The following is a 12,902-nucleotide window of genomic DNA, read 5'->3' as shown; positions in this document are numbered from 1 at the left end:
TTATGTTTTTGTTCTAAATTATGTTCTTAGAATATTGCATGGTTTGCTTTTTAACTATTAATGATGTGGTGGTAGTAAATAGTACATTTATTGAAGTTTCTAGTGTTCAAAAGAGGTTTTATGAAACAGATGATTAGCAGCTCATAAAATAATTGGATTTTATTTGTTTTTAGACACTGACTAAGAAACTAAATTGTGTTGTTTTTGTTACTATCACCGTTTCTTTTTTCCACATAGAACAAGCTTTCCAGTTACACGTACCACAGCCTTTATAAAGTGTAATTCCTTCACTTGGGCCAACGCTTTGTTTTCTCTTGTTATAGGGAGAGCAAACCTTAATTTACACCAGATACAAATAAAAAATTAGTTTCTTATTTTGCTGACCAATAAGGGAATTGTAATTTTCCCGTCGATTTTTTTTTCATAGGGGATATAGTAATACAGTAGATTCCACTTAATTGAATATCGGATAATCGAATAATTTGGTTAATTGAATAGAAATTGAAAACACCAAACCATTTGCATCTCTTCCCGTTGTAAAAACTCCACATATTATGATAGGAAATATGGCGTATTTCGGTTAATTGAATAGCCAATTTTCTATTGCACACTATAATCCAGCAAAGAATGTCATAAATCTCCAAGGATACGCATCGTATTTTGACAGACACGCTCAATTGACTTCCTTTGTTTTCATTTCACACCATGCATGTATGCAGCGTCTGTCAGGCGTCACGTGACTAACAGGTGTAGTAAGCGAGCAAGTACAATGTAAACACTGGAGTCTCAGGTGTGCAGTCCATACATGCCATACGTCCCGATCTCGGCGGGACAGTCCCGCTTTTGGGCCCTTTGTCCCGGCGTCCCGATATGAGACGATTTGTCCCGACATTCGTAAAAAACGATGTAAGGTCTATAGGTTCTCAATAAAATTCGCTATTCAAGCTCTGTTTCGCTAACACTTACCACCGCTAATCCCTTTATTGCCCCCAATTAACAATCTGTTTCTACTTCTCGTGTGCACCAGTGTTGTTTATGACACCTTATCAGCGATTTATTGGCTAATTATTGATTTTATCAGGCATTCACACCATGGTGGTCTTCAAGATAGTGGTCGCTTATTGCTATCAATAGTTGTATTATAATGAAATAAATGTTGAAAATGTGTTTGTTTTTGTCTTTGTTTGAAACGGTTTACAAAACAATTGTTTTGTAAAATTAACTCTACGTCATTAGTGAGTCTTTTACATTCAATGTTTATTTCCAAAATAGCGGGATAGTCCGAATGTGCAATACCGTAATAACTCTATGTTTTCGGACACTTAAACATAATTAATTTTTTTCGTGTCTGAAAATTTAGATACGAAAAATTTCACAAAATACAGGTGTCAGAATTAAACTTAGAGTCGAAAATTGAAGTGTCCGAAAATAGCTTCAATTGTATAAACGACTACCGGTAATAGCACGCGCTTGTAAAATACCGTGCTGTTAAGTATAAATTACAGTTATACATTTTTGCACTGCATTTTAAATAATTTTAAATGCTTAATTTATTTGACAGAAAGTTACTACAAGGTTGTACTTTGACCAACGAGTTCAAAGATAAGCATGTGATGTACCGATACTCGCTAGTATGAACCTGTAATTAACGCAATAAAAAATTCAAACTATGAATTCTTTGTTTGTTCCTTTCCGACAGTTGTTGCCTAACACCTCCCATTGTTCGTAAAACTTGCAAAAGGGTGCATCACACTTTGAAGCGTTTAGTATTTGTCACAGTTATTTTACTGAGAAGTGGTAGTACCATTGCGGTAAATAATTTAACTGTTTATTGGCGCTACCCCTGGCAATTGTCATAACGCTTATGCTATCGGGCGAAACCATTGTTTAATACCGGTTTACAAGGTTATTTACCCAATTACGCAAATGTAATGGTCCGTCGCCCTCAGGCATGCACCTGCCATGTTTTATGATGTTAATCTGGTTGTAAAACCCCATGATCGAAGTGTCATTAGATATCAAAAACAGGATAGAAATTGTGTAAAATAGCGCTGTGAAATACTGTCCGAAAACTTAGAGACATTAATTATTGACGAAAACTCGTGTGTCTGAAAATTAAGAGTCACGAAAAATAATTATTTTTGCTAAAAAAAGGGGTGTCCGAAATCTTAGAGTGTCCTAAAACATAGAGTAATTACGGTATACCAAAATCGCAACAAACAGTCCAATAAGTGATACCCATCCTGTCTAGTGTAATTGGGTGTAATTGTAATAAAAACAACGAGGTGCTATGCATGACAGTTTGACCCTACTCCAATTAAGCTAAAAACAACGAGGTGCTATGCATGACAGTTTGACCCTACTCCAATTAAGCCGCGACAATTGACAAGTAACAAACTGCGCATGGATACATGCTTAAAAAAACATCGCAACAAACAGTAAAAGTGGTCTTGTGTTATTGTAATAGTTTACTGTAACCCATACTTTCAGTGTACTGGATAGCCTCCCCTGCGTTAATGTTTGCCATTGAAAGTAATATAATGAGTATTGTTGTCGTAATGTTCCAGATTTTGTACTCTAAAAAGATTAATATTATCTTCATTGTTTGCTATTGTCTTATTTAATAAAACTGTTATTGTTATGTTTTAGATTTCATGCTTCATATCAGATGTTTTATGTCTTGAATAAAAGTTACAAGAGTTTTTGTTAGTACTATACTAACTACAGTAAAGGTGGAATGATATATCGTTTTACAGTGTCCTGCTTTTTGGTCAAATGTCCCGACAATTTTTTATGGAATGTCCCGCTTTGGACCTAAAAAATTATGGCATGTATGGTGCAGTCAGATGCAAACTTTGGAATGCAGACTTTCGAGTAACACACTTTAACAGTTTGTTGTCGCTTAGAAACAATTAAAGAGTGTGTTGCTGATTAGAAACAAACTGTTGACATGTCTTGCTCGACAGTTTGCAATAGGTGATGGAATGTTACACTATACTACACTGTAACTCCAATATAACGCGCTCCGTTATAACGCTGAATCCAATATAACGCGGAGGGTGCTTGGATCCCATTTTTTCTCCAACATTCCATTTAATTTCTGATTTAAATCCGTATTATGCAACTTCAAGTATTTTCAGACAATTCAAAGATGGCGGCAATCACATGTTGATTGCTTTATTCAACCGTCCGTTGAACCGATTATAATCGCCTCGAGGTTAAACAACACCGACAGCTAATTGGTGTTAATCTGTTGTGTAATGTCAATAAAGGTGTGAAAAACTCGCGTGTCAGTGTTTATTACATGTATTTTCTCATCAGAGCGGTTCAGTGCGATAATTTCCAAAAGTTAAGTGCAAGCGGGATAGTTATACAATTAAAGTAATTCAAAACGATTCAAACATTCTTACTTTGATATGGTTGCAGTTTGACTATATTAAATGAGCGGCTGTGAAATATACTGCCTACTGTTTAAAACAACTTTTTCTGTCATTTCATTATCATTCTAGTATTATGTCATTTAATCTTTCAGTTCGTGTATAAGAAATTAAATAATGCAGACGATTTATTTACATGCAAACGCAGTGTACCGGTAATTGTTAACAGAGTTTCACTTTCATTTTCGCGCGATATCAGAAAGTCCCCGGGAAACACGTTTTTTGCATGCGTATGACGCAATAAAACAATTTTTTGTACATGAGTCGTATTGCATTCAATCTAAATTTAAAGTCGCTCGTCCAATGAAAGCTCTGCCCCATAATGCACTGTACTCTTAACACTTCTGAAAATGGCATGTATGCGTACGGTTGTGTTTACGAATTTCTTAAACATATATCGTAATTAATGTTCAAGATTATTATTTTTTAAGTGATGTTGCTATTTTATTGGATTATCGGATAAATGTGCACATAAGAAAAGCGGTATGTATACTGTTATCGATACGATTCGGTTTTTGTTTTTGCGTCAACACAGCATGGCAATATACATGACCTATATTATAGGCTATTCTATACCTGTTGTTTTTATAGCGCCCTGCAGAAAATGAGCTCAAAACCTATAACGCGGATCCGTTATAACGCTGTTTCGCGGCTTGGACCCCATTGACCGCGCTATATTGGAGTTACAGTGTAGTTCCTGTATATAAACCTACACAAATGTGTCACAGTAAATCATATCTAAACATGATGTTGAACAATAGAAAACGCGCACATTTGTCAAAACTTTACAATCTTAACACTGCTGATCATGTTTTCACAATAACCAAAATTAAATCCAGTATTGACCAGATTTCTGGTAAATCAGTACACAGTACATTATCTGTTTCAATACTAAACTAACTGAAAAGAGCGTAACGTCAAAGATACAGCATTTGCCTCGCTACAAAGTTTTTCTTCGACAGTGTATATACACCCACGCTAATTTTCGCGCGCTTTTTACCAGGACAATACATGAGCAATAGATGTTGCTAGCGTAAGCATTGGGTAAGCAATAAAATGAAAATAGGAAAAATCATTACACGCAACGTATAGCGTGACATTGTACATTGCCGCATAGTTTTCGCTAGCTTTTTGTTGGGGGCAAAGGAAATACATGTGGACGTTTTATTTAAAGCTAGAAAGTGTGTTTTGGATTACAAAATTTGTATTCTCATTTGGGAATTCAACAAAACATGTATATTATATTTATAATGGATTTAAAATTTAATTCCAATATTAATTTTTTTACGACACTTTACGTGTCGAAACGATGTTTTGATTATGCATGAAAAGCAGCACAATTTCCATGATGATTACACCCGGTCAGTGATAACATTGAAAATATAACTGATTCCGTATAATTGAATACTCCGGATACTTGAATATTCGGACGTGCCAAATTGGCTATTCAAATAAGCGAAATCTACTGTAGTCTCTGTCCGTCTGTGTGACCGTCTTTCCGTCCGAAACTTTGTCCACAGAGCATAACTCCAAATCTATTCAATGGATTTACTTTAAACTTAGAATATAAACAGATGGCAACTAGGAGAAATGCAGTGACCAACAACCATAACTCTATCTACCTGAGTTTTTTAATTATCTCCTTTTATATAATTTCAAAGAAATTTTTTGTCCGGAGCATAACTCTAAATCTTTTGAAGAGATTTACTTAAAACTTGAAATATAAACAGGTGGCAAGTAGGAGAAGTGCAGTGACTAAGAACCATAACTCTATCTACCTTAGTATTTTTATTATCTCCCTTTATTTAATTTCAAAGTAAATTTTTGTCCGGAGTATAACTCTAAATGTACTGAAGGGATTTACTTGAAACTTGAAATATAAACAGATGGCAAGAAGGATAAGTGCAGTGACTAAGAACCATAACTCTATCTACCTTAGTTTTTGAATTATCTCCCTTTATTTAATTTCAAAGTAAATTTTGTGCGGAGCATAACTCTTAATCTACTGAAGGGATTTACTTGAAATTTGAAATATAACCAGATGGCAAGTAGGATAAGTGCAGTGACTAAGAAACATAACTCTATCTTCCTTAGTTTTTGAATTATTTTCCTTTATTTAATTTCAAAGTAAATTTTTGTCCAGAGCATTACTCTAAATCTAATGAAGGGATTTACTTGAAACTAGCAGAATAAACATTTAATTTCCATATATTTTATTATCTACAGCATAACTCCAACACTATATAACTAATTGATCCTTGACATATATATAGATGGCACAGGTGCCATGTTTTACATATTTTATTCTAGACTGTCTAAAACAAATGTTGTCATATAAGCAAACACATTTTGGCGGGGATGTGGCACTACTGAGTTTCTTCTTAACATGACAAACTATACTATTTCGGGTATTTAAGGTTCATAGTGCAAATTTAGGGCATATTATGATCAATTTAAGAAGATTTTTTTATAATTCCTTTCATAGAATGTCTTATAAACAGTATTTCTACAATATTCCAGCGCTTATAATTTTTTCAAGTGTTTGTGTGTCTATCAATTACCCAATAGACAATTAACTTGAAGACAGATTGACTGAAAACAAACCCTGAAACGCTGCAAGATGGCATATACTGTGTTGAAAGAAACTAGCATACTAGGTGCAGGGATGTGAATTTTCCATGCCTTTGGGGATTTCATTATATCAGATCGACCCAGGAGTCATTTCTTAGATTTGTATAAATTTTTTAAAGAAATTCAAGTGGGAGTACCAACAATTTCGCAGCATATTTCATGAGCAGCTGGAAAACCTCTACTCATAATGCATAGTCAGCATTATCTATATATGGCACTATGAGCATTTTTAAAGGGGCCTTTTCACGTTAAGATAAATTGACAAAATTGAAAAAAGTTGTTTCATATTCGCACATTTTCGTTTTAGTTATCATGTTTGTGAGGAAACAGTAATACTGAACATTTACCATGCTCTAAAATAGCCATTATATTCATCTTTTGACGATTTAAAAACCTGAAAATTATAAAGCGTTGCAACGCGAAAGGAGTTAATTATTTGGAGAGTTCTGTTGTTGTTGATATATTTTGTGAAACTACGAGGATTACTTATATAGAGTATAAAATACCTTTGTCATTGTATCTTGAGGGATGGCCGAGTGGTCTAGGTCGTAGACTTTACTCCAGGACTCCAGGGATCAGTGGTTCGAGCCCTGCTGAGGTTACCTTTTTTTTCTTTTCTAAATTTTATTCTTGATTTTTTACTGGAACTGTTTAGATCCAATGTTTACATTTATCTATATAAAGCATTTAATGACAAACTTCAAAACATGCCAAAATCTGTGAAAAGGACCCTTTAATGTGCAAAAGCATTGATTATGGTTTCCCTAACTTACAATAAAATGCGGTCTTTGAAAATGTGTGTGTTTTTACTTGTTATTTTGTTTGCAAATGGCATGGTTTTGAACTTTTGAAGATCAGAAAACAAAATGGAAAACATAAAGGAATTTACTCCAATGAATACTCAAATATTTTCATCCGTAGTATTTGAATGAATCTTTGGGTAAATAGGGTATTAAGAAATAAATCTTGTTTAAAAGTTTCGCTAAGTATTCATGTCTTGTTGGCCAAAACAGTTGACAGAATGTTCCTTCCCTCAGAATTGTCCTCAACTCTACTTGTGTACATAATAGCTTAAACTTTTCCCGGCAATCACCCAATACCCGGTAATCCTGCAAGAATTTTTCTCCTCTCAGACTTGTCCTCAATCACACCCAGTTCATCATTTCTGTGCAATTATCATTTTTTAATTCTTTAACATTAAATATATACTCTAAAATGATTGAATATTTACATGAATGAGAAAACAAAGTGAACTGTTGTTGTATTACATCTGGGTGATATAGGGAACAGCATAAAATTCAGGATTAATTATATTTATAACAACCAAGTTATTAGCAACATCTGATACAGATACACTGACTATATTTTGAACAGCGCCAAACATTTGTGTCTATGTGTTCTATGAACATTTGCACAGAAAATTGGGGATTTTGCAATCGAAAGTATACCTCCAATATTCACTTAATCACAATAAGGTTGCAGCAATGTAGCTAATCTGTTGTGGTATTACCCTCAGAGTAGTGATGAAACATTAAGATATATTATGTGAGGTCTACTGGCAGGAAATTTCTTCAACATATCAGGGGCTATTAAATAAGATCAAAACCTTTGGTAGACATATATATACCCAAAAATATTCCAAGCTGAGGGACAGTTAAGAAAAGATATTGCAATTGTAATTTACAATTTCAAATAATGAACATCCATAAAGAAAATATATATATTCTCCTTACTAGTCCCTTACCGGTCTCTCAGTGTATCTGTCTGTTCGAATCTGAATCCTGTGAGAACTCAAATGATCATTATTTCAGATTTTCATCAGACAAATTTTTTGATCGCTATGGCAAGTGAAATACTGGAAAAATAATTAAATTAATAATTAATGTGATAATTTAAAAGGAACTCAAATGAGGTTGGTGAAACTTGGCTTGTGAATAGAGGGACATATTTTGGTGTAAGCTCGTTATATTAGTTTTTTTTGTCAAATTGTGGTTAGTGAGTTGTAAGATGCTATGGTTTACACAATAATTGGAAACTTACATCTGGATCTAGGGAAAATTCAAACAGAAAATTTTATAGATAGATTAAACTTAGCATGTGGATAGAAGGATATCTGGGGAATATGTTTTTATTATAGTTTTAGCCATCCGCTTGTCTGAAAAAAAATCTGGATCCTGTAATACCTTTAAAAGTGCTGAAGCTAGGTTGATGAAACTTAGTATGTGGAAAGAGGGTCATATGTTTAATAAGAATGTTATTTCAGTATTGCATCAGAAAATGTGGTGGCTATGGTTGCAAAAGAAAGTCAAAACGATAATCTGGATTTTTATGTCCCCCACTATAGTAGTGGGGGACATATTGTTTTTGCCCTGTCTGTTGGTCTGTCTGTTGGTCTGTTTGCGCCAACTTTAACATTTTGCAATAACTTTTGCTATATTGAAGATAGCAACTTCATATTTGGCATGCATGTGTTTCTCATGAAGCTGCACATTTTGAGTGGTGAGGTGAAAGGTCAAGGTCATCCTTCAAGGTCAGAGGTCAAATATATGTGGCCAAAATCGCTCATTTTATGAAGACTTTTGCAATATTGAAGATAGCAACTTGATATTTGGCATGCATGTGTATCTCATGGAGCTGCACATTTTGAGTGGTGAAAGGTCAAGGTCAAGGTCATCCTTCAAGGTCAGAGGTCAAATATATGTGGCCCAAAATCGCTTATTTAATAAATACTTTTGCAATATTGAAGATAGCAACTTGATATTTGGCATGCATGTGCATCTCATGGAGCTGCACATTTTGAGTGGTGAAAGGTCAAGGTCAAGGTCATCCTTCAAGGTCAGAGGTTAAATATATGTGGCCCAAATCGCTTATTTTATGAATACTTTTGCAATATTGAAGATAGCAACTTGATATTTGGCATGCATGCGTATCTGATGGAGCTGCACATTTTAAGTGGTGAAAGGTCAAGGTCATCCTTCACAAGGTCAAGGTCATCCTACAAGGTCAAACATCATATATGGGGACATTGTGTTTCTCAAACACATCTTGTTTGAAAACTCAAAAGGTCCTTGAGCTAAGTTGATGATAATCGGTTTGATGATGCAGGGCCCTATGGTAAATATGCACTTTATTTCTTATTTCTTTGTTTGACCAAAATTGTGGTAACTATGGTTACAGAAATATTCTTAAACTAAAATCTTCATCCCACCTTAACTCAAAAGTTCTTAGGCTAGGCTCATGAAACTAATATAGAACATTTTCTTACTCTGACAACATTAATCTGGAAGGAGTCTGCTGTTTTGCCTGTTGCTATTGTTATCCTTAATACAATGTGCGACATGATGCTGAAATTACTAGTTGTTATCCCCCGCCAACGGCGTAGGGATATTGTTTTGGCGTTGTTCGTCCGTCTTGCGGTCCGTCCGTCCGGCACTTTTTTGTCCGAAGTCATATCTTGGAAGTGCTTTGGCAGATTTCATTTAAACTTGGTATGAGTATATATATTGATAAGAGGATGATGCACGCCAAATGGCATTGTACACCATTGAATTATAACGGAGTTTTGGCCCTTTGTATTTTGAAAAAATGCTTTTTTGTGTGTCCGGAGCCATACCTTGTGTCCAGAAGTATAATGGTGGGGGATATAAATTCAACAAATTTGCTTGTTTAATTTAAAGTTAGCTAACTTTATTAGAACTCAGACAGGTCATATAATTACATGTTATAGCCTCTTCACACAGTATTTACACAAAAATTATTAAATATACCCATCTACATTACAATTTACACCAACATTGTTTTGGCTAAATCATGCAGACTCTGTGTATGTGATGCCTGATTGTTATTAAATACTGGCAAATAGACACAATGCCAGGAACTCTGTCTGACATGGTTTGAATTTGTTGCTTGTTATTTGTACATAAATTCTTACATTTTAGAGAAGTTAAAGGGATAATTTTTATTAATAGAATCCTAACCCGCTGTAGTTCTTAAATGGCTGAATTTTGTTTACCCTTTACCACTCAGAATCAAAGTATAAATGGCTATTTGCTAACAGCATAAAACCAGAACAGCCTGCGAGTAACTCACAGTCTGTTCAGGCTTTATGCTGTTTGCTGCTCATCAGTATCTAAGGGATGGAATTGAAACCTTTAAAACTTGGATCTAGTAAGAAAGGTATTAAATTGAATATATCTTTCTGAGGGACTACAAATGCGTCAAAATCCGTATTTAAGTGGTAAAAGTGGTATAAGGTTCATGGTGTTATATTTTTTGAAATTCAAATTAAGTTCAAATTTATTATGACCAATACATCTTGGTAACATTAATTCAAGTATAAGTGTAAACCTTGTATTTAGAGGTGTCCCGGTGGGCTTTGTGGCATACCAAACAAGTGGTTCCGGCAATTGTTGCCTCTATCAGGCCATCAGCATCCACTTGTGTGGAGATGAGAGTATGCAACATCGTCTCCGACTCTCCAGTGCCCTTTACACCTTAAAGAACATGAGCTTTTACATTCAGAAGGTACAGTGATTTATTTTAGTCTTTATCATTACTTGTCTCAAAGAGAGGTCCAGATAAGGATTTGTGAAATTAGTAACGGTACTGCCACTGACAGAAAGACAAGGAGTAACACTGAAAATCAATTAGTACTTGTACTACCATATCCAAAAATACAGGCAGTACTGTACTACCCGTGTTCTTGAATATTGAAGGGTGTATAACTGCTTTTACAGAAACATTTGCAGAAATTATAATAAATAGTTACTTTATTAGGTTTTCCATTCAAAATTATGATGAAAATACAACTACACATTAAAACTCATGACTAAATACTAGTTCTTCATTTAAATAATTTTTCTTGACAAGAAAACACAAGCCAACTAGTAAGCTAAGTTAATGAACACAAATGTCACTGTCTCATCTCAAAAGAATAATTGCTTTAGCAGTTAACTGTCAAAGCCACATTTCTAGCCACCGATGCAATCAAATTGTTTAATATCAGGGCGAGAATGTTTTTTTCCTGGGTTAACAGATTGAATGTCAGGATGGTAAGACGACCGTATGTAGCCATTGTGGGACAACAAAGTGTGTTTTATTAACCGCTTTCGGTTTAGCCCGCCCTCCATGCGTGCAGACATATTTTTTTGACGGGTTAACAAGTAACCGGAAATCACGCGTCAGAATAGACAATAATACCGAACCCAGTCTACAACTTTACGGTAATTTAAATAAACGAAAAGGCGCCCTTAGGTTAGAGACCAACAAATCACGCCGTGCGGACATATCGGTACGGCCAGATTTTTTTCGTTAATGCGTAAAAGGGATATTCAAGTCGTAATTGTACGTCCAGTTTATAAAAATAAATGCGTAAACCTTCATGAAAAAAGCTGTATGTACGGCTGTACTGCCCTTATCTGGAGCTCTGCTCAAATTCAGATTCTGTTTATTTTATTGCATTATGCTTCTACAAATTGTTTAATTCCAGCCCATTTTCTGTCCTCACTTGGACCTACTGTTGGACTTAACTCTTTTCCACTCTGAGGCAAAGTGAAAATTGCTACATGTATATATAAATGCAAACAGCATAAAACCAGAACAGCCTGTGAGAAACTCGCAGTATGTTCAGGTTTTATGCTGTTTGCTGCTCACCAGTATCTAAGGGATGGAAATGAAACCTTTAAAACTTGTAACTAGTAAAAAAGGTCTTTAATTAAATTTAACTTTCTAAGAGACTACAAATGTGTCAAAATATGTGTCTAAGTTGTAAAGAGATAAACTAATTCAGAAATTTATTGTCCCCTACCAGTTTCACCGGAGGGGACTTATGGTTTGCGCTCTGTCTGTCAGTCCGTCGCACTTTTCTGGATCCTGCGATGACTTTAAAGTTCTTAATATTTTTTCATGAAACTTGAAACATGGATAGATGGCAATATGGACATTATGCACATCATTTCATTTTGTTCCTACATCAAAAATTCTGGTTGCTATGGCAACAAATAGACTAAAAATACTGCTGAAAATGGTGGTTTTCTGGATCCTGCGATAACTTTAAAAGTTTTTAATATTTTTTCATGAAACTTGAAACATGGATAGATGGCAACATGGACATTATGCACGTCATTTCATTTTTTTCCTGCGTCAAAAATTCTGGTAAATAAATTCCGAAAATGGTGGAATTTCTGACAATGGTGGAGCCGGTAGGGGACTATATTGCTTTGCAATAGTCTTGTTCAGATAGTTTTGGTTTAAATCAACTCTTGCCTTAACATTAAAACTACTTACTAAAAAGCTTTGATACTCCCATTCAACACGCTGCACCCTATTTAATATCTTATCGCATTTTGACATCGGCATTCTGCATTTACAAAGACTTCAGACTTATTCATATGGTAAATGACTTATAATGACAAAGTTTTCACTGAAGGCGTTTGCATTTATTGAAAGCCATATCTTATTTTTATACGCCCGTTGAAAACGGGACGTATTATAAGATTACCCTTGGCGGGCGGGCAGCGTCCACAGCAGTGTCCACTCTCTAATTATCCCCACGAAATTAAATTTCGGAAGGGGATATAGTAATAGTCTCCGTCCGTCTGTCCGCCCTTCCGTCCGAAACTTTGTCCAGAGCATAACTCCAAATCTATTCAATGGATTTACTTTAAACTTATATATAATATAATATATACAGATGGCAACTAGGAGAAGTGCAGTGACCAAGAACCATAACGCTATCTACCTGAGTTTTTGAATTATCTCCCTTTATATAATTTCAAAGTAAATTTTTGTCCAGAGCATAACTCTAAATCTACTGAAGGGATTTACTTGAAACTT

The 12,902-nt window shown here is 34.9% G+C and overlaps 1 protein-coding gene across 1 annotated transcript in view; it reads left to right on the top strand.

Moving 5' to 3' along the window:
* Nucleotides 1-12,902, top strand: part of LOC127832656 (uncharacterized) — a 41,168-nt gene that overhangs the window by 18,755 nt on the left and 9,511 nt on the right. Inside the window, exon 3 of the mRNA XM_052358269.1 lies at nt 10,427-10,592. Within this exon, the coding sequence (XP_052214229.1) occupies nt 10,427-10,592 (166 nt within the window). The remainder of the gene's footprint in view (nt 1-10,426; nt 10,593-12,902) is intronic.

Source organism: Dreissena polymorpha, chromosome 5 (genome assembly GCF_020536995.1).
Source record: "Dreissena polymorpha isolate Duluth1 chromosome 5, UMN_Dpol_1.0, whole genome shotgun sequence".
Taxonomy (NCBI): domain Eukaryota; kingdom Metazoa; phylum Mollusca; class Bivalvia; order Myida; family Dreissenidae; genus Dreissena; species Dreissena polymorpha.
Note: the sequence above shows the minus strand (reverse complement) of the source record. Positions and strands in the feature narration are given on the sequence as shown.